The following is a 23,554-nucleotide window of genomic DNA, read 5'->3' as shown; positions in this document are numbered from 1 at the left end:
AATAACGACAGGTTGTTTTTGAACGGATCTTTTTGGTGAACGTCGGTAACCGAATTGTATCGGTGAAAGAGCCGTTAATTTCGCTCCCTGGTTTACATACAGCTACGAGGTGCTTTTTGAGCTCAAAACAACGATTACCTGCAGATAAGTTACACAATAATTCTATGAAGAGGGTGAATCCTTACTGCAGAAACAATAAATAGCTGGCCCAGCGCGTCATTCTTGTCAAGGCTTTGTAGTGCGTAAAAAACAAACAGTTGATCTAATCATTTAAATACTAGTTATCGAGAAAAAGAAAAAACGCACGCTTAATTTTTTGGCCAAAACTTTTGTATTTTCCTGATGTATGAATTTTAGTGACGTTGCCAGTTCTTGTTCCTGAATGTATTTCGTTATTTGGTCCTCAAAACTTGAACTCGAGATTTCCCATTTGGAGATTGCAACGTTACCCGCAGCCATACGATTGGTCGGGTAAGCTAATGCGTCATCACACTCCCTCATCTGATTGGTCGGCTAGGCGGACCTTTCTGACTTTGTGGATGTGGTAACAAGTGAGCAAAGCAGATCACCACCTTTCTGAGTTTATCAACTTAATGTCGCAATCAAAACCACAGGGATCTCGGTAAAAAACTAAATCTGACTGGGGAAAATCGATTTGAACCGTCCTCTTTCTCGAGAGCTGACATCGTATTTTTCAGAGCTCCCAGTTGTTCCCAGTTGTTTTGATCGCGGCATAAACTTTTCACATAAGCCCTTCATTTATTTTCAATACCCGTTCCCGCACGTCACTTTTACTTGCCCGAATTGACGAGAATGACTTTTATTTTTCAAAGAAACTAGTTTACGTGATACACGTCTTCCTCCGGGAAGTGAAAGAGCGCAAAGATAATAATCACGATCATGTGCAGTCAATCGCCCAAACCCTACCTACCTCATAGCCCTGTTGACTATAATATAACATTGAGTCATATTGACTAGGCTGATCAATATGAATCAGCATCAATGAAAGGAAGCCTAAAATAATCATTATTGGAAGTTGAAATCAGTATTGTAATAATTTAACAATTCTGTGGGTCTTACTTCTCTGTGCGATGGCCTAACTTCTCCGAACCACTTTTCTACATAAAATTGTAAAAGAACGGTACAGTACAAACCTTAGAAACAGTTTTCTTCTACCGATATTGTCCATTTCTTCCTTCACTTCCTTATACATGTACTTCCTATTTCAACACAGTGGGCTGGTTCAACACATATAAGTTTATATTACATATTCACATTTATGTCATGTAACGTTTTCATGCACTTAATGCCAGAATTCAGCCCATCAATTCATATTCTACCTGGTAAAAGTGTATTTTGTATTATTTTATATCAGGATTTGATTGAGTGATGTTTTGCAGTGCTACCAGCAGAGGGCAGTATGACAACAACCAGGTTCGGCAGAAGGACGCAAGACGGTCATATCTGTGTTGTTATGGTAACATGATAGGATGGGTAACCAATGACAGACAATGATTCTGCAAACCCCCAAAAAATATTGATTATAATGTATAGCATAGGAAGTTAAAAATAGACTATTTATAATGTGAAGTTACATTGAACTAATCACACTAATCAAAGACACATTCACACACAGAGACCAACACACATTCAGAGATAGACACGCACAGACAAATACATTCCATTCCTTTTCCTGTCATTTATTGAAAATGTATTTGACAAAGATACTTCACATCAATCATAATTTCTGTAAATGTGAAAGATTTAGCCAGCTAGCTAGTTTAACTGTAGTCCCTGGGCAGGTAGATCAACGTAGGTTGAACAGCTCCTTATTTGTCCTTCAGCCACTCTCAAGTCATTGGTAAAGGGGTGACAGGTTAACAGCTCCTTATATGTCCTTCAGACACTCTCAAGTCATTGGTAAAGGGGTGACAGGTTAACAGCTCCTTATATGTCCTTCAGACACTCTCAAGTCATTGGTAAAGGAGTGACAGGTTAACAGCTCCTTATATGTCCTTCAGACACTCTCAAGTCATTGGTAAAGGAGTGACAGGTTAACAGCTCCTTATATGTCCTTCAGACACTCTCAAGTCATTGGTAAAGGGGTGACAGGTTAACAGCTCCTTATATGTCCTTCAGACACTCTCAAGTCATTGGTAAAGGGGTGACAGGTTAACAGCTCCTTATATGTCCTTCAGACACTCTCAAGTCATTGGTAAAGGAGTGACAGGTTAACAGCTCCTTATATGTCCTTCAGACACTCTCAAGTCATTGGTAAAGGAGTGACAGGTTAACAGCTCCTTATATGTCCTTCAGACACTCTCAAGTCATTGGTAAAGGAGTGACAGGTCACACAGCTCCTTATATGTCCTTCAGACACTCTCAAGTCATTGGTAAAGGGGTGACAGGTTAACAGCTCCTTATATGTCCTTCAGACACTCTCAAGTCATTGGTAAAGGAGTGACAGGTTAACAGCTCCTTATATGTCCTTCAGACACTCTCAAGTAATTGGTAAAGGAGTGACAGGTTAACAGTCCTTATGTCTGTCAATGGTCAATGTGTTCCAGACATGAGGCTCTCACTGAGAAAACTGCTGATAGACGGAGGTAGTTGTGTTGATATTCAGCCTCTCTCATGAACCTCTAACAGGACAACACTGTACAATATATTCATCAAATACATTTATGTGGTTTTAAGTTGAATGCCAAATTCTCAGAGCCAGTTTCCCAGACACATTCACAGTGACTTTGCAAATACAGTAAATACATTCCAATAACATAACAATACATGTTTACAATATATATACAATACATGTTTACAATCTCCTCCAATCGGGTGTCATTTCAGATGGTAATCTTAGACTCTCCTCATCTCCTCCAATCGGGTGTCATTTCAGATGGTAACCCCCCCCCTCATCTCCTCTAATAGGGAGTCATTTCAGATGGTAACCCCCCCCCCCCCCCCTCATCTCCTCCAATAGGGTTTCATTTCAGATGGATGTCCGTTTTCTAATACTCATACTAACCACACTGACCGTACTATTTGTGACGTGATTTGAGTATATAGTATGCTTATTGGTCATAGTATGATCTAGTTTAGTTTGCCAAAAGTTCCCGGATCTCGTACCTATTCGCCAAAATATGAAGTTTACAAGCAGAGCACAGTACTTCCGTACTTTGGGCCCATAATGCAATTCTTCATGAAATGGGCGGGGCTTCACATAGTTTTCAGATTTGAAGAAAATAGTGGAAAGTATGTTGTCCAACGACAGCGGATACAAATTCATTGCTTTAACAAATTATGACAAATGTTAACAAAATGTTGAGCAATGTAAGAAAGTAATTACTTTTCAAATAAGTTACCTTACACGTTATGTTGGCTGATAATTTGCTAGCTACGCTGTCCTTACGAACCACACAGCATATCATTACAGCTGTATGTACCGGTATGTTAGCTACCTACCTAACGCTCCAGTAGTTGGCTACTTATACATCAAACGTGTCAGTATATTAACTACAGGCTAACTGACTACTCAACGCTTATTGACTTGATTATTCCCGTCATTCTTAGCTTAGCTAAATGGTATAGTCCTTGTGTTTTCGTAAATTCTCTCTGTCTCTCTACTCCGATTTCACAGCATCTCGCCTGAGAGACCAGAGCGCAGAATAATGAATTTACGAGCCGCTCAACACCCGTTGAATATTACATTACATTTACATTTAAGTCATTTAGCATATGACCAGTGTCAGTAAACATCGGGGGAAAAGCGTAATTAAATTGTTTCCAGCAGCACCAGAAAGCTCAAATCATCCCTACTCCTCTGTCTGAGCGTCCAGCAGCACCAGAAAGCTCAAATCATCCCTAGTCCTCTGTTTAAGCGTCCAGCAGCACCAGAAAGCTCAAATCATCCCTACTCCTCTGTCTGAGCGTCCAGCAGCACCAGAAAGCTCAAATCATCCCTAGTCCTCTGTTTAAGCGTCCAGCAGCACCAGAAAGCTCAAATCAACCCTACTCCTCTGTCTGAGCGTCCAGCAGCACCAGAAAGCTCAAATCATCCCTAGTCCTCTGTTTAAGCGTCCAGCAGCACCAGAAAGCTCAAATCATCCCTACTCCTCTGTCTGAGCGTCCAGCAGCACCAGAAAGCTCAAATCATCCCTAGTCCTCTGTTTAAGCGTCCAGCAGCACCAGAAAGCTCAAATCAACCCTACTCCTCTGTCTGAGCGTCCAGATTGAATTTAATAACACACCCAAAAGTCGAACAATGTCTAACTAGTAATGTGTTACGCTAACTAGCTAGCAAGAGGTTGCATAGCAACAGCATCAACTTCCGGTAGAGAAAGCAAAGAGCTGGTCGGTTACAGTATACTAAAATGAACTAATAGTATGTAGTATATAATCATTAGTATGTAGTATACAGTATACTACAATGAACTAATAGTATGTAGTATATAATCATTAAGTATGTAGTATACAGTATACTAAAATGAACTAATAGTATGTAGTATACAGTATACTAAAATGAACTAATAGTATGTAGTATATACTCATTAAGTATGTAGTATACAGTACACTAAAATTAACTAATAGTATATACTCATTAAGTATATAGTATACAATATACTAAAATGAACTAATAGTATATACTCATTAAGTATGTAGTATACAGTATACTAAAATTAACTAATAATATATACTCATTAAGTATGTAGTATACAGTATACTAAAATGAACTAATAGTATGTAGTATACAGTATACTAAAATGAACTAATAGTATGTGGTATATACTCATTAAGTATGTAGTATACAGTATACTAAAATGAACTATTAGTATATACTCATTAAGTATGTAGTATACAGTATACTAAAATGAACTAATAGTATGTAGTATACAGTATACTAAAATGAACTAATAGTATGTAGTATATACTCATTAAGTATGTAGTATACAGTACACTAAAATTAACTAATAGTATATACTCATTAAGTATATAGTATACAATATACTAAAATGAACTAATAGTATATACTCATTAAGTATGTAGTATACAGTATACTAAAATTAACTAATAATATATACTCATTAAGTATGTAGTATACAGTATACTAAAATGAACTAATAGTATGTAGTATACAGTATACTAAAATGAACTAATAGTATGTGGTATATACTCATTAAGTATGTAGTATACAGTATACTAAAATGAACTATTAGTATATACTCATTAAGTATGTAGTATACAGTATACTAATATGAACTAATAGTATGTAGAATATAATCATTACGTATGTAGTATACAGTATACTAAAATGAACTATTAGTATGTAGTATATAATCATTAGTATGTAGTATACAGTATACTAAAATGAACTAATAGTATGTGGTATATACTCATTAAGTATGTAGTATACAGTATACTAAAATGAACTATTAGTATATACTCATTAAGTATGTAGTATACAGTATACTAATATGAACTAATAGTATGTAGTATATAATCATTACGTATGTAGTATACAAAAATGAACTAATAGTATGTAGTATATACTCATTAAGTATGTAGTATACAGTATACTAATATGAACTAATAGTATGTAGTATATACTCATTAAGTATGTAGTATACAGTATACTAAAATGAACTATTAGTATGTAGTATACAGTATACTAATATGAACTAATAGTATGTAGTATACAGTATACTAATATGAACTAATAGTATGTAGTATATCCTCATTAAGTGTGTAGTATACAGTATACTAAAATGAACTATTAGTATGTAGTATACAGTATACTACAATGAACTAATAGTATGTAGTATATACTCATTAGTATACAGTATACTACAATGAACTAATAGTATGTAGTATATACTCATTAGTATACAGTATACTAAAATGAACTAATAGTATGTAGTATATACTCATTAAGTATGTAGTATACAGTATACTAAAATGAACTATTAGTATATACTCATTAAGTATGTAGTATACAGTATACTAATATGAACTAATAGTATGTAGAATATAATCATTACGTATGTAGTATACAGTATACTAAAATGAACTATTAGTATGTAGTATATAATCATTAGTATGTAGTATACAGTATACTAAAATGAACTAATAGTATGTGGTATATACTCATTAAGTATGTAGTATACAGTATACTAAAATGAACTATTAGTATATACTCATTAAGTATGTAGTATACAGTATACTAATATGAACTAATAGTATGTAGTATATAATCATTACGTATGTAGTATACAAAAATGAACTAATAGTATGTAGTATATACTCATTAAGTATGTAGTATACAGTATACTAATATGAACTAATAGTATGTAGTATATACTCATTAAGTATGTAGTATACAGTATACTAAAATGAACTATTAGTATGTAGTATACAGTATACTAATATGAACTAATAGTATGTAGTATACAGTATACTAATATGAACTAATAGTATGTAGTATATAATCATTACGTATGTAGTATACAAAAATGAACTAATAGTATGTAGTATATCCTCATTAAGTGTGTAGTATACAGTATACTAAAATGAACTATTAGTATGTAGTATACAGTATACTACAATGAACTAATAGTATGTAGTATATACTCATTAGTATACAGTATACTAAAATGAACTATTAGTATGTAGTATATCCTCATTAAGTGTGTAGCCTACAGTATGTTAGTGTGGGTATTTGAACACAGTTCTAGACTCCCCTTTCATCTCGACACACGAGACTGTCACCTCTAAACCAGAGACAATCACACAAACTCTGTAGTCTGTGGTTATACCCTCAAATTGCACCCTTCTCCTTATATAATGTACTACTTTGGTTTTTCTTCACCCTGTTGTTTTGGTTACCTGTTCTGGTGTTTGTTTACCTGTTCAGTGACGCGGGGCAGTAGATGTTTTTGCGTTACTGCACTCTCTGTGTGTGTGTCTCATTCTTAATGTGTGTGTGTATTAGATGAATGTGTACAGGCTTCCCAGCCAACCAATGGGGAACAGACAGAAGTGTGGTGGAATACTCACCAAGTTAAAGGATAAGCACTACTTTAGACCAGAGCCCTATTCCCTATATAGTGCACTACTTTAGACCAGAGCCCTATTCCCTATATAGTGCACTACTTTAGACCAGAGCCCTATTCTCTATGTAACGTACTAGTATCGACCAGGGCCCTATTCCCTATATAGTGCACTACTTTAGACCAGAGCCCTATTCTCTATGTAGTGTACTACTTTAGACCAGAGCCCTATTCCCTATATAGTGCACTACTATAGACCAGGGCCCTATTCTCTATGTAGTGCACTACTGTAGACCAGAGCCCTATTCTCTATGTAGTGCACTACTGTAGACCAGAGCCCTATTCCCTATGTAGTGCACTACTTTAGACCAGGGCCCTATTCCCTATGTAGTGCACTACTTTAGACCAGGGCCCTATTCTCTATGTAGTGTACTAGTATCGACCAGGGCCCTATTCCCTATATAGTGCACTACTTTAGACCAGAGCCCTATTCTCTATGTAGTGCACTACTTTAGACCAGGGCCCTATTCCCTATATCGTGCACTACTTTAGACCAGGGCCCTATTCTCTATGTAGTGCACTACTTTAGACCAGAGCCCTATTCTCTATATAGTGCACTACTTTAGACCAGAGCCCTATTCCCTATATAGTGCACTACTTTAGACCAGGGCCCTATTCTCTATGTAGTGCACTACTTTAGACCAGGGCCCTATTCTCAATGTAGTGCACTACTTTAGACCAGGGCCCTATTCCCTATATAGAGCACTACTTTAAACCAGGACCTTATTCCCTATGTAGTGCTGTGTAGAGCTAAGTTCTCTGTATAGGGAATAGGATGCCATTTGGGACAGCTTTGGCTGATCAGTAAAGGTCGATGGTCATGTTCCGGGGTAACCATGGAGATAGAGGAATATGTAGAATTAAAACGTAGCATCTCTCCTGGAGAGATGCTACTGGCCGTGCAGGCTTTTACTCCAACCCTGCTCTAACACCTGATTCTACTAATCAGTCTAATCAGAACCTTGACTGGCAGAATGAGGTGTGTTCGAGCAGGGCTGAAGCAAAAGCCTGCAGACCCAGTTGCTCTCTGGGAGGAGGGTTGATATCACCAAGACCACTTTAGGTTCATACGGCATCAACTAGCTTTATGATTGGTTTACCGGCCATCAACTAGCTTTCTGATTGGTTTACCGGCCATCAACTAGCTTTATGATTGGTTTACCGGCCATCAACTAGCTTTCTGATTGGTTTACCGGCCATCAACTAGCTTTATGATTGGTTTACCGGCCATCAACTAGCTTTCTGATTGGTTTACCGGCCATCAACTAGCTTTATGATTGGTTTACCGCCATCAACTAGCTTTCTGATTGGTTTACCGCCATCAACTAGCTTTATGATTGGTTTACCGGCCATCAACTAGCTTTCTGATTGGTTTACCGCCATCAACTAGCTTTATGATTGGTTTACCGAGCATCAACTAGCTTTCTGATTGGTTTACCGCCATCAACTAGCTTTATGATTGGTTTACCGACCATCAACTAGCTTTCTGATTGGTTTACCGGCCATCAACTAGCTTTATGATTGGTTTACCGGCCATCAACTAGCTTTCTGATTGGTTTACCGGCCATCAACTAGCTTTATGATTGGTTTACCGGCCATCAACTAGCTTTCTGATTGGTTTACCGGCCATCAACTAGCTTTATGATTGGTTTACCGGCCATCAACTAGCTTTCTGATTGGTTTACCGGCCATCAACTAGCTTTCTGATTGGTTTACTGGCCATCAACTAGCTTTCTGATTGGTTTACCGGCCATCAACTAGCTTTCTGATTGGTTTGTGTACCCAGAAACAGAATACATTATATTTATCTTGTTAAAACTCAAACAAGAGCATTATGGAACCATTTTAGGAACCAAAAACTATATTTAATTGCTTAGAAAAATGTATTGAATTTTATTTGGAATGCTAAGCCAGACAAAATTAAACGTGCCCATTTAAATAATGAATATGAGTTTGCGGGGCTAAAATTAAAAATTAAAGCTTTAAACCTCTCACTAAAAGCTTCACTCATACATAAATTATAATTAATTAAACCCAAAATGGTTCTCCAGTAGATTAAGAAAATCTCATCCTTTGTTTATACAGATTACAACTTCTCATTTCTGACTAATTGAAAATTACATTTTGTTTAAAGTACTGCCCTTTCTTCAACAAGCCATACAAAGCTGGTTACAATTTCAGTTTTATACTCCGTAAAAGGTAGAAAAAAATATTTCGACAAATGTAATGGTTAATGTCAAATATATTGATTAATTGAAAAAAAATTCTTAATGAAATTTTTTTTTAATTATATTTATTTATGATATTATGAATAGAAATGGAGTTGTCACATATGCAGTTATTGAAAATATATCGGAATGTCTGTTCAATCCACATTTACAACCAACTTACTGCAGCACTACTTTAAAATGGAGGAGGCACAGACATTATCGAACAAAACAACAATTTATTGTGGAACTAGGATTCCTGGGAGTGCATTCTGATGAAGATCATCAAAGGTCAGGGAATATTTATCACGTAGTTTCGTATTTCTGTTCACACCAACATGGCAGAGAATTTTTTTTTCTGTGTGTTTTTTGGACTTGGCGGTAATCTAACATAATCATATGTTGTGTTTTAGCTGTAAAACATTTTTTAAATCGGACTTGATGGGCAGATTAACAAGATGATTATCTTTCATTTGCTCTATTGGACTTGTTAATGTGTGAAAGTTACATATTTCTAAAAAATATTTATGAATTTTCCGCGCTGCCTTTTCAGCGGAATGTTGTCGAGGGGTTCCGCTAGCGGAACGTGTGTCCTAGAATGGAGGCAGCAAGTGGAAAAGGAAAATATATGGGAATGTCTGCTCAATCCACATTCACAACCAACTGACTGCAACACTACTTTAAAATGGAGGCAGCAAGTGGAAATATGTTAAAGATACAAATTGGCTGAAAGGAACTGGCATAAATGGAAAAATAGTTTCATCTGAGGGCAAACATGTTGACAGCTGCGACAGACAGCTTGCAAAATAAATGGGAGGAGATTTTCGATGTACCAATTCCATGGCACATGGTTTATGAACTGGTACAAAAAACAACAACACTTGATTCAACGAGTTTTTCAATTTAAATGATTATATAAAATGATTGCCTCAACAGAATGCTATATATATATATATATATATATATATATATATATATATATATATATATATATATATATATGGGGCAACAATACAACAATCTCAGCTCTGTAGATATTGTTGCAAAGAGACAGAATCAATAGATAATTTATTCCGGTATTACCCTGATGGAGCTAGTTTCTGGTCATTAGGTTCAGGAATGGTTAGAAAATCACATGCACTTAAAACGAACCTTACAAATAGCAGTGTTGGGCGATCTGGAAAACCATAGTCAGTCAATAAATAATATAATAATACTTTATAATATATATTATATAATATATAATATACTATATAATAATATATAATATACTATATAATAATACCACTATATAATAATATATAATATATACTATATAAGAATATATTATATCATATATAATAATACTATATAATATATACTATATAATATATAATAATACTATATAATAATAATACTATATAATATATACTATATAATAATATATAATAATGCTATATAATATAATATATAACTATATAATAATATATAATAATACTATATAATATATACTATATAATAATATATAATAATACTATATAATATATACTATATAATAATATATAATAATACTATATAATATATACTATATAATAATATATAATAATGCCATATAATATAATATATAACTATATAATAATATATAATATAATATATACTATATAATAATATATATTAATACTATATAATATATACTATATAATAATATATAATAATACTCGCAGGAAAGGTTTTCATCTTCAGCTCACAATATGTGGATACTATACGATTAGAAAGATTCAAACATTTAGTAAAACACAGCACAATAAAAAATATATATGGCACATGCAAATGTGTGTGTATACATGTATATGTGTGTAGTAAAGAAACTAAGACATGTGAGGGTCTGCTTTTTTGACAAAGATTTACAGCCCAGTCAGATCAGGGGTGTATTCATTAGTCACCCACAGTGGCACAACGTTTTGAAAACAAAATAGTTGTTGCAAATAGTTGCAAAATTGTTTATTTTGGACAAATTCAGGTAGGTCCCTACCCTGTTTTTTTTGGGGGGGGGGAGCATTCAGGGTAATCCTAAACATTGAATAGGCGTGTTGATCTAGGAGCAGGTCTCTCCAGTCCAAATTATTCCAATTATTCTTCTTATATTCAATGTTTTTACACTTTGTGTCTCCATAACATTTGTACAGTTATTTTTGTATTTTGTACCCCAACACTGTTGCTATCCATTCTACCATGTCATTGGGACATTCAGAACCAGGCTAATCTACATCAAGTCCTGGAGGAGATGTCATTGGGTCATTCAGAACCAGGCTGATCTACATCAAGTCCTGGAGGAGATGTCATTGGGTCATTCAGAACCAGGCTGATCTACATCAAGTCCTGGAGGAGATGTCATTGGGTCATTCAGAACCAGGCTGATCTACATCAAGTCCTGGAGGAGATGTCATTGGGTCATCAGAACCAGGCTGATCTACATCAAGTCCTGGAGGAGATGTCATTGGTCATTCAGAACCAGGCTGATCTACATCAAGTCCTGGAGGAGATGTCAATGTCATTCAGAACCAGGCTGATCTACATCAAGTCCTGGAGGAGATGTCATTTTGGTCATTCAGAACCAGGCTGATCTACATCAAGTCCTGGAGGAGATGTCATTGGGTCATTCAGAACCAGGCTGATCTACATCAAGTCCTGGAGGAGATGTCATTGGGTCATTCAGAACCAGGCTGATCTACATCAAGTCCTGGAGGAGATGTCATTGTTCTTGAAGACAGTCTTTTATAAATCAGGACGAGTCCAAGTCCTACAGTAAACCATGTTGACTGACCCTCAAGTCATTGGTTTGCATCTCTCATGTTTACTTACTAGTTGAATGAGTGTCAGTGATGTACACATCTGAAAGAAACAGAAATAGGTTATATCACTCTAAATAGCATCGGTCAAAAAATAACAGTTATGATTGACATATTCTCCTACCTGCTTGTAGCATATCTCTCCACGCTGTCCTCTCATCATCCCCGATTAACTCCATCTCAATGTCCACCCCTGTGTTTCCCATTATCATCTTACAACAGCTTGGTGTGGTGTCTGCAGGCAACAGCTGAATCTTCTGTAGGAGGCCATATGGTGCAACGATTGAGACAACAGACAGAGAAATAGAATGATATTCCAATTATTCACATTGTCATGACTCTCCAGGCTGAGGATCCAAGGCCTCAGATCAGCTTGGCAAATGGCTGACAGATAGCCAGACCTCTTTCCCAGAGGAAGGCCGGGTTTTGACACCTTAACACCCGGTCATGAATTAGTCAGGAGGGAAATCTCCCGCTCTTCAGGAATACCTTTGACCTCCAGGAAACTTTTCCCGACAAAACTATAAAAACGTCCAAAAAAAAAAAAAAAAAAAAGTGACTCTTGGAACAATATTTAAATGATAGAAATGTGAGGAATGGTCGGTGGGGGATCTAAAGAATAATCATGTCGTATTGTTTATTATTTTGTGATGTCAATAAAAACCTCATTATCTTTCACACTGTCAGGATTACATCCTTTATGTTGTGTAGGAAATATGAAGAACAATGAAACTATTTTTGTTAAGATAGGAATGTTATATTCGTTTTCTAAGGAGATCACAGTTTTTCGTGTCCGCTGCACATAAAACTAAGCGACGCCCCCAAATGAGGTCATTGTGATGGAACCGCCCCTTTCTGGCCAGAGAGCTTTAAAGGACTGACTAAGAATTAACATATGGGACCAGCAGACAGACAGCGTGAGCTGAACGTTCCCGAAAATGGTTGGAAACTCTGAAAAAAAACAACACGAGGTGAGAAGATAAACCTCCACTATGAGTCCAGAAACATTCAGTCTGCAGCTGTAACATGTACAAGTGGTCCTCGAACTTTGACTAGAAGAAGGACATTGTGATCCCTGGTGGACAAGCTGAGCCTTACACCGAAGCGTGAACTACAACGACCCCGCCCCTATAGAGTTGATTGGTTAAAACAGAGAGACGACAAACAAAGACATCTACACCTAAAATATATACATTGCATTACATTGCTTGGGGTGCTACGTACTCTGATTACTGTGAGCTTTCAAATGTATCCAAGTGTTGACTCTCTTTGTCTCTATCTTTCTCCATCCCCTTTCCTTTCCATTGTGTAACGAGCCGTCATATCGTTTCAGTCCACTAGGGACTTTCATCTTAATGTAAGTGTGTATTCTGTGTTATTAATTAGTTAATTAGTAAAATCATTTAAATAAATTGGTGAATGATCAGAAAGGGTTCTTGCAGATTCAAGAGGTCTGCGACGTTCAGAATGAGACTGATAATGAGGTAATGATTGATAAGTGACTTATCGAGAGACATATATCTTCTCGAGTTTAATTCAGGAGATGGTAACTCATTAAACATCTTCCGTGGTGCCCCAATTTCCTAATGAGTTAATTGCTACATGATTCATCTTTTTATTTTATTTTTTAAATCAGGTAACAAATAAACATAGTTGATTCAATAAATAACAGTCATCACATTAATGATGATGTCACACCATGACATATACAAAATGACAGATTCATGTCCTCAGCCTGCTAAAACTGTACCTCTGGATTGATGGAGGTGGAGAGGGGATTCTTGAGTGCAAACCAACTGTTCAGCTTTAAGGACCCGTTTGGACTTGACAGGAGAAATTCAGAATATCCTTGGGACAGCTGATTTTTCTCCCGGTCCTGAACAGCCTACAAAATGAGCAATGTAGTAGTCAGTCAGAACAATTCACACAATTTGCAGCTAATTGAGGTAAATGTTGGGTCATAGTTTCTATTGTATTACACATTTTAATGATAGTGCCTCACTTCTTTCTGACTGGAGTTTCTGAGGAGCAGGTACAGCCTTGAAATGACTGTTGACCTTTTTACTGCCAAATAGAGGACCACGTCACAGTGGACATCTACGTTCCAACAGGCGATTTTGTTCAGGACCACAGAGACCGATGAGAACTTGGGATGGAGAATCTTAACATGGAATCTGGTGACCTCATGCACTTCCTCTAAAGACACTCCATGTTCCTCTACATGAAGAATCTTCATCTCATTCCTCAGGGAAGGGTTGGTCCCTGAACAACACAATACAAAGGAGATGGATGAATAATACAATGTCTTTCTAACTAAAAGACAAAGAATATGCAGAGCCAGATCACAGTAAACTCAAACTCCCAGAATAGTTCATTCATTCATTCATTCATTCAGGAAGTGAAACTCAGTTACATGGAAATGTCTTTCTGAATACTATTTCTATATGGTTTTACCTAAACAGACAAAATGTGGCAGATGAACTTCCTCCAGTTCACCTAACTCCATAGTGATGTCCAGCAATGGACCACCTTGTGTGTACCGCATGTCTTTCAGAAGTTGACTGTAGGGTTCCCAGTTCCTGAAGTGATACTTCAGAATGACATCTCTCTCACACAGCCAGCGGAGCCCAGACACTGTGCACTCATAACTCCCTCTGGGTGTCCTGTGCCTGAGGGCAACAACAAGATGTGGTAGAGAGGGTCCATGGTCAAATGGAGAGGTTGGATTAGAAGACTATTCCCTAAGGTAATGGGGAAATACACTAGCAAGTGGAATGAAAGTAGTTATTTTACCTGAACATTGTCACTCCCTGGACAGTGGAAGTCAAGGGTTCAATCGGAAGTCTGTGTGTGGAGTCCTGAACAAGGACAAGCATGTCAGTAATACATATGGGGCCTGTTTCCTGGACACAGATTGAGTCTAGTGCTGGACTAAAAAGCATGCTCAATGGAAGTTTCAATAGAAAGTTCTTTAAGGTCCAGGACTAGACTTAATTTGTGTCTGGGAAACTGGCCCTTTAACCAAAGTAACTAATATAATGTATTTATTCAACGTTACATGGAATGCTGGTGATATATCAATTAACCTCTAGGGGGCGGTATTTTGACGTCCAGATGAAAAGCTGGCCCAAAGTAAACTGCCTGTTACTGAGGCCCAGAAGCTAGGATATGCATATAATTTGTAGATTTGGAAAGAAAACACTAACGTTTCTAAAACTATTAAATGTCTGAGTATAACAGAACTGATATGGCAGGTGAAATCCCGAGGACAAACCAAAATGTATTTATTTTTTTTAAATACTTTTTTTTTTAATCAGCCTACCCCTATTTTCAATGGCTATCACTTTTATTCTAAGGCCAAGTCCTCCCAGATTGCAGTTCTTAGGGCTTCCACTAGATGTCAACAGTCTGACTTCATTTCCCAGATTGCAGTTCCTAGGGCTTCCACTAGATATCAACAGTCTTCAGAAAGAGTTTCAGGCAAATGAGGGAGAAGTTGTAGTTTGTGGCTTCCATTTTGGGTTTTGGAAATATTTGCCAGAAATTGTAGTTTTTCTAGGTGGTTCCCATTTTGGCTGTAGTGTTTCCAAGTGGAAGAGAGCGCGTTCTTTGGTATTTTTCTCCGGTAAAGACAATAACGATTCTCCGTCTTAAATTTTATCATTATTTACATATTAGGGTACCTAAGGTTTGATTATAAACGTTGTTTGACTTGTTTGGGTAAGTTTATTAGTAACATTTGGGATTCATTTTTGTATGCATTTTGATGGAGGGAAACTGGGTGGATTATTGACTGAAGCGCACCAGCTAAACTGAGTTTTTATGGATATAAAGAAGGATATTATTGAACAAAAGGACCATTTGTGATGTAACTGGGACCTTTTGGAGTGCCAACAGAAGAAGATCATCGAAGGCATTGTTATATCGCTATTTCTGACTTTTGTGTCGCACCTGCCTGGTTGAAATATGTTTTTCATGTGTTTGAATGCGGGGCGCTGTCCTCAGATAATCGCATGGTTTGCTTTCGCCGTAAAGCCTTTTTTGAAATCTGACACAGCGGCTGGATTAAGAAGAAGTTAAGCTTTATTTTGATGTGTTACACTTGTGATTTTATGAAAGTTAAATATTTATAATTCTGTTTGAATTTCGCGCTCTGAAATTTCACCGGCTGTTGGCCAGGTGGGACACTACCGTCCCAACTGACCATAAAAAGTTTTAAACAGTCTAATGACAACATATGAAAACAGCTAAAAATCCTGCATGCCTTCAAACAGAACACAGGACTGTCTATATCCCATTATGAATGGTTGGTCACTATACACCTGGCTTTGAGACTGTGTTTATATTACTAAAGCAGAACACAGGACTGTCTATATCCCAGTATGAATGGTTGGTCAGTACACACCTGGCTTTGAGACTGTGTTTATATTACTAAAGCAGAACACAGGACTGTCTATATCCCAGTATGAATGGTTGGTCAGTACACACCTGGCTTTGAGACTGTGTTTATATTACTAAAGCAGAACACAGGACTGTCTATATCCCAGTATGAATGGTTGGTCAGTACACACCTGGCTTTGAGACTGTGTTTATATTACTAAAGCAGAACACAGGACTGTCTATATCCCAGTATGAATGGTTGGTCACTACACACCTGGCTTTGAGACTGTGTTTATATTACTAAAGCAGAACACAGGACTGTCTATATCCCAGTATGAATGGTTGGTCAGTACACACCTGGCTTTGAGACTGTGTTTATATTACTAAAGCAGAACACAGGACTGTATATATCCCAGTATGAATGGTTGGTCACTACACATCTGGCTTTGAGACTGTGTTTATATTACTAAAGCAGAACACAGGACTGTCTATATCCCAGTATGAATGGTTGGTCAGTACACACCTGGCTTTGAGACTGTGTTTATATTACTAAAGCAGAACACAGGACTGTCTATATCCCAGTATGAATGGTTGGTCAGTACACACCTGGCTTTGAGACTGTGTTTATATTACTAAAGCAGAACACAGGACTGTCTATATCCCAGTATGAATGGTTGGTCAGTACACACCTGGCTTTGAGACTGTATTTATATTACTAAAGCAGAACACAGGACTGTCTATATCCCAGTATGAATGGTTGGTCAGTACACACCTGGCTTTGAGACTGTATTTATATTACTAAAGCAGAACACAGGACTGTCTATATCCCAGTATGAATGGTTGGTCAGTACACACCTGGCTTTGAGACTGTGTTTATATTACTAAAGCAGAACACAGGACTGTCTATATCCCAGTATGAATGGTTGGTCAGTACACACCTGGCTTTGAGACTGTGTTTATATTACTAAAGCAGAACACAGGACTGTCTATATCCCAGTATGAATGGTTGGTCAACACACCTGGCTTTGAGACTGTGTTTATATTACTAAAGCAGAACACAGGACTGTCATATCCCAGTATGAATGGTTGGTCAGTACACACCTGGCTTTGAGACTGTGCTTATATTACTAAAGCAGAACACAGGACTGTCTATATCCCAGTATGAATGGTTGGTCAGTACACACCTGGCTTTGAGGCTGTACCTGACTCCTGCAGGTATGTAAAAGTAAGAATTGACATTATGACTTACCTCAACATGGTCACAAGTCTTACAGCTAAATGAAGTTAGTTGGTTAAAATTGACAATGTAATAATGAATTCATAATTATTAAATAGACTTGTAATAAAAATGAATATAACTAAGCAACAGTCTCAGAATGTACACTCATTAATTAAATCAAATGGTATCTGCACCGAATACAACAGGTGTAGACCTTACTGTGAAATGCTTACTTACAAGCCCTTATTAACCAACAGTGCAGTTTAAGGAAATAGAGTTTAGTATATTTAGTAAATATTTTCTTAAGTAAAAATAAAGTAACATAACAATAACGAGGCACGGTACAGGTTAGTCAAGGTCACTTGTGCATGTAGGGGTAAAGTGACTATGCATAGACAATGAATAGAGAGTAGCAGCAGTGTAAAAATGAACAGGGGGGTTCAATGTAAATAGTCCGGGTGGCCATTTGATTAATTGTTCAGTAGTCTTATGGCTTGGGGGTAGAAGCTGTTAAGGAGGCTTTTGGACCTAGACTTTGTGCTCCGGTACTGCTTGCCGTGCGGTAGCAGAGAGAACAGTCTATGACTTGGGTGACTTGAGTTTGAACATTTTTGTGGCCTTCCTCTGACACCGCCTGGTATAGAGGTCCTGGATGGCAGGAAGCTTGGCCCCAGTGATGTACTGGGCCGTTCGCACTGCCCTCTGTAGCGCCTTATGGTCAGACACCGAGCAGTTGCCATACCAGGCAGTGATGCAACCGGTCAGGATGCTCCATGGTGCAGCTGTAAAACGTTTTGAGGATCTGAAGACCCACGCCAAATCGTTTCAGTCTCCTGAGGGGGAATAGGTTTTGTCGTGCCCTCTTCACGACTGTCTTGGTGTGTTTGGACCATGTTAGTTTGTTAGTGATGTGGACACCAAGGAACTTGAAGCTCTCAACCTGCTCCACTACAGCCCTGTCGATGAGAATGGAGGCGTGCCCGGTCCTCTTTTTCCTGTAGTCTACAATCATCTCCTTTGTCTTGATCACGTTGAGGGAGACGTTGTTTGCCTGGCATCACACTGACAGGTCTTTGACCTCCTCCTTTATAGTCTCATCGTTGTCTCAGATCAGGCCTACCACTGTTGTATCGTCAGCAAACTTAATGATGGTGTTGGAGTCGTGCTTGGCCACGCAGTCGTGGGTGAACAGGGAGTACAGGAGGGGAATAAGCACGCACCCCTGAGGGGAACCGGTGTTGAGGATCAGCGGGTTGGATGTGTTGTTGTCTACCCTCACCACCTGCGGGAGGCCGTCAGGAAGTCCAGCATCCAGTTGCGGAGGGAGGCGTTTAGTCCCAGGGTCCGTAACTTAGTGATGAGCTTTGAGGGCACTATGGTATTGAACGCTGAGCTGTAGTCAATGAATAGCATTCTCACATAGGTTTTCCTTTTGTCCAGGTGGGAAACGGCAGTGTGGAGTGCAATAGAGAATGCCTCATCTGTGGATTTGTTGGGGCGGTATGCAAATTAGAGTGGGTCTAGGGTTTCTGGGATAATGGTGTTGATGTGAGCCATGACCAGCCTTTCAAAGCACTTCATGGACACTGACCTGAATGCTAAGGGGCAGTAGTCATTTAGGCAGGTTACCTTCACCTTCTTGGGCACAGGAACAATGGTGGTCTGCTTGAAACATGTGGGTATTACAGACTCGGTCAGGGAGAGGTTGAAAATGTCAGTGCAGACATTTGCCAGTTGGTCTGCACATGCTGAGTAGACGCTCTGGTAATCCATCTGGCACCGCAGCCTTGTGTATGTTGACCTGTTTAAAGGTCTTGCTCACATCGGCTACGGAGAGCATGATCACACAGTCATCCGGAACAGCTGGTGCTCTCATGCATGCTTCAGTGTTGCTTGCCTCGAAGCGAGGATAAAAGGCATGTAGCTTGTCTGGTAGGCTTGCGTCACTGGGCAGCTCGCAGCTGGGTTTCCCTTTGTAGTCCGTAATAGTTTTCAAGCCCTGTCACATACGACGAATGTCAGAGCCGGTGTAGTAGGATTCAATTTTAGTCCTGTATTGACGCTTTGCCTGTTTGATGGTTAGTCTGAGGCCATAGTGGGATTTCTTATAAGCTTCCCGGATTAGTGTCCTGCTCCTTGAAAGCAGCAGCTCTAGCCTTTAGCTTGGTGCAGATGTTGCCTGTAATCCATGGCTTCTGGTTAGGGTATGTACGTACGGTCACTGTGGGGATGACGTCCTCAATGCACTTATTGATAAAGCCAGTGACTGAGGTGGTATACTCCTCAATGCCATTGGATGAATCACGGAACATATTAGCATACCATAATCTGACATTAATGTTATATTAATTAATGTTTGTAGAAGCAGGAAACAACATTGTTCTGGTCCATGTTTTGTAGATGTTGTGGCCTGATTTCTGGTAGATCCTAGGATGAGAGCTTAAAGGTAGAGTCAGCTAAATGACGTTGTACGAGCAGCACCACAGATATTGTGATCAGCAAGATTCCTGACTTCTCTCTCACACAGTCACACACAGTATCTGCCCATGTGCAAGGGTTCTCTTCACTCTCTTATAGCATGTTAGCCACGGGACCAAAACAGCAGAGAAGTTTAGCCTTGTGCTCCAACGTTCTTAGTTGTTGTAGAAATTGACCCACTATGCTGTTTACTTTGTGCATCTACGTCAGGGGTGTCAAAGTCAAATGGACGGAGGGCCAAATAAAAAATTTAGCTACAAGCCGAGGGCCGGACTGTTCGAATGTTCATTGAAAATTTTTTAAATGACGCATATAGTCTAGTGAACCTAATTGAACCTACTGAAAACCTAACAAATATATTCCAATATGATCAGATAAATAAAGCAATATTTTCTTATGGCTCTGTCAGTAATCTTTAATTTTCAACAGACACAAAAGACAAATTTCCTTTATATAAAAATCCCCATAACATGAACATTAAATGAAAGAAACCGGTATTCAAGGCACCATCAGTAGCCTATATTTTCTATTTTAGCAAAAGTGGGCTAAATTTACTTCAAAGAAAAAAACAATAATAGCAATTTTCTATCATCCACTCAACTGAAATATTTTTAAAATATAATTGGATTGAAATACAATAAAATAAAGTGCAAAAATCTATTAATCAAAAACAACACTTTGTTTAAGGAGAAGTAACATGCAGTGAAAACAAATATTAAACTTTAACTTTTAAACTTGAACTGAGTAAAAACTCTAAATATGTGATTGCACAGTAATGTTCACTTGTTTGAGGTTGAGGGTGATACTTGGTGGTGTCCCATCTTTTCCACAAGTTCATCAATGTTCGGGGTAAGGCTCTGAGCTGAGGAAATCCTCAGAATTGAGTGGAGGTGTTCAGCAGTAAGTCGACTTCTGTGTGATGTTTTGTTCAGGTTCATCAAAGAAAAAGTTGTTCACACAGGTATGTGCTGCCAAACATAGACAACGTTTGAGCAGCCTGGATGCGCAGCTGGGGCATTGTGTCGGGGAGGAAACGGGCGAACTCCGCAGCACCCACTGCCGCATATTTTGCCCTCAGTGCATCATTGCATTGGAGGTCAATCAACTCCATTTGGAGGTTTGGTGGTGAGCTTTCCACGTCAACAGCAAATGGGTTACCGAGCAGTTCCAACCTGCTTTTTTGTGCTTCAAAGTCAGCAAATCGGCGTCGAAAGTCAGCGGCAAGCATACCTATTTTATCAGCCAACTGTGCGCTCGGGAACGCACTGGTAGAGAGCTTCTCTTTCATGGTCTGGCAGCTGGGAAAGTGGCTCAAATTTTCTTTCCGCATCTGCGTCTCCCACAGAGTCAGTTTGGTTTTAAATGCCTTCACTGTACTGTACATATCAGAGATGACATGATCCCGACCCTGCAGCTGCAAGTTCATTGCATTCAGATGACTCGTAATGTCACACAGAAAAGCCATTTCACACAGAAACATTTCGTCTCGGAGTTGTGTTGTGTCTTTCCCTTTGCTGTCCAAGAACAGACAAATCTCCTCACGAAGCTCGAAACATCTTTGAAGCACCTTTCCCTGGCTTAGCCATCGCACCTCTGTGTGATAAGGCAAATCACCATGCTCCGTTTCTAACTCCGTCAGAAATGCCTTGAACTGGCGGTGATTCAAACCTTTGGCTCTGATAAAGTTAACTGTGCGCGTGATGATGCTCATTACATGCTCCATTTTCAAGGCTTTACCGCACAACGCTTCCTGGTGTATGATACAATGATAAGCTGTCAGCTCACCTGTCGCGTTTTCCTCTTGCATCTTTTCCCGTATCTTCGCCACCAGTCCGCTCCTGTGTCCACACATCGCAGGTGCTCCGTCGGTTGTCAAACCCACAAGTTTTTCCCAAGGCAGCTCCATCTCATTTACACATCTTGACACCTCTTCATACAAATCATGCCCCGTAGTTGTGCCATGCATAGGACGTAAAGCCAAAAACTCCTCTGTCACGCTTAGGCTGGAGTCCACTCCGCGGATGAAAATTGACAACTGGGCAATGTCAGAAATGTCGGTGCTCTCATCCACAGCCAAGGAATATGCAATGAAATCTTTTCCCTTTTTCACAAGCTGCTCTTTTAGATTGATGGACAACTGGTCTACTCTCTCGGCAATGGTGTTTCTGCTCAGACTCACATTTAAAAAGAGTTGCCTTTTTTCTGGGCAAACTTCGTCACAAACTTTAATCATGCAGTTTTTGATGAAATCCCCTCCGTAAATGGCCGGGCTGATTTAGCGATCTCTTCTGCCAAAATAAAACTGGCCTTGACAGCAGCCTGGCCTTGTGATTTGGCTTTTTTGAACAGAGCCTGTCGAGATTTGAGGCCTCGTTTTAATTCCTCTGCCTTTTGTAGCCTTTGTTCCATGTCCATATTCTTGTTTTTGTCCGCGTGTTTCGTTTCATAATGTCGTCTCAGATTATACTCTTTCAGTACCGCCACACTTTCTCCACACAGAAGACACACAGGTTTTCCAGCTACCTCCGTGAACATATACTCCGACTCCCACCTTGTTTGAAACCCCGGTTCTCAGTGTCCACCTTCCGTTTTGCCATTTTTGATGGGTATCTGAAAGTTAATTTTACTGTGATGCTGACGACTGCTGTGCCAATAAATATTGAAATGAAGCAGCCTACTGCTCGGTGCGTCACCGTTGCATTGTGGGAAATGTAGTATTGGTGCGTGTAAAAGATCTGCGGGCTGCCGGCTTGCTGCGGTCTGCGGGCCGGTTCTAATAATAAATCAAGATCATCCCAGGGGCCGTAAAAAACCTTCTCGCGGGCCGGATGTGGCCCGCGGGCCTTGACTCTGACATATGTGATCTACGTCATATCGCTGACTCTACCTTTAAGTTTGTTTTGACCAAATAGATCATGATTGTGTTCCTTGCCAGGGACTCAAGTTAAATGAACGGTTTAAAACTAGTTTCATTTTAAAACAATTAAAATCAGTTAACACTCACATTTCTCAGGTCCAGGCTTGATAAAACTCTCTCCACCATGGTCTCTGGATTTGGTCAAGCAGAAGGATAGACTGTGATTAAACTAAATACAACTTATAACGGCTTTATATAACATACATACAGTCTTCATGAGCAATACAAAGGGTGTATAAAGGGTGACAGAACAGCTCCCTATGTAGGCTGCATTACCTAAATGTGACATAACCCACTATGTCACCTTCCATAAAGTGATGATGGTGACATTTAATTAGGTCAGTAAGTCAGTTCAGAAAAAAAATTATTGTTTACAATGATGGCCTACACCGGCCAAACCCTCCCCTAACCCGGACGACGCT

General features: G+C 38.7%; 2 protein-coding genes across 3 annotated transcripts in view; both read right to left on the bottom strand.

The window, feature by feature from the left end:
* Window positions 1–1,222, bottom strand: part of LOC135536312 (NACHT, LRR and PYD domains-containing protein 5-like) — a 50,006-nt gene extending 48,784 nt beyond the window's left edge. For both annotated transcript variants that reach the window (XM_064962666.1, XM_064962667.1), the window contains exon 1: window positions 1,155–1,222. The gene's annotated coding sequence lies outside the window, so the exon portion shown is untranslated. The remainder of the gene's footprint in view (window positions 1–1,154) is intronic.
* Window positions 1,223–11,889: 10,667 nt separating this feature from the next.
* On the bottom strand, window positions 11,890–17,788 carry LOC135536311 (NACHT, LRR and PYD domains-containing protein 1 homolog). Its single transcript, XM_064962665.1, has 7 exons — window positions 17,768–17,788; window positions 14,932–14,996; window positions 14,593–14,807; window positions 14,141–14,400; window positions 13,889–14,023; window positions 12,263–12,395; window positions 11,890–12,181 (listed from the first exon to the last, which is right to left on the bottom strand). Exons 2-7 carry the CDS (start codon window positions 14,937–14,939, stop codon window positions 12,144–12,146), a joined length of 789 nt encoding a protein of 262 aa, XP_064818737.1. The 5' UTR covers window positions 14,940–14,996; window positions 17,768–17,788; the 3' UTR covers window positions 11,890–12,143.
* Window positions 17,789–23,554: the final 5,766 nt, after the last annotated feature.

This window comes from Oncorhynchus masou, unplaced genomic scaffold (genome assembly GCF_036934945.1).
Source record: "Oncorhynchus masou masou isolate Uvic2021 unplaced genomic scaffold, UVic_Omas_1.1 unplaced_scaffold_594, whole genome shotgun sequence".
NCBI classification, from domain to species: Eukaryota; Metazoa; Chordata; class Actinopteri; order Salmoniformes; family Salmonidae; genus Oncorhynchus; species Oncorhynchus masou.
This window is presented reverse-complemented; position numbering and strand designations above follow the sequence as displayed.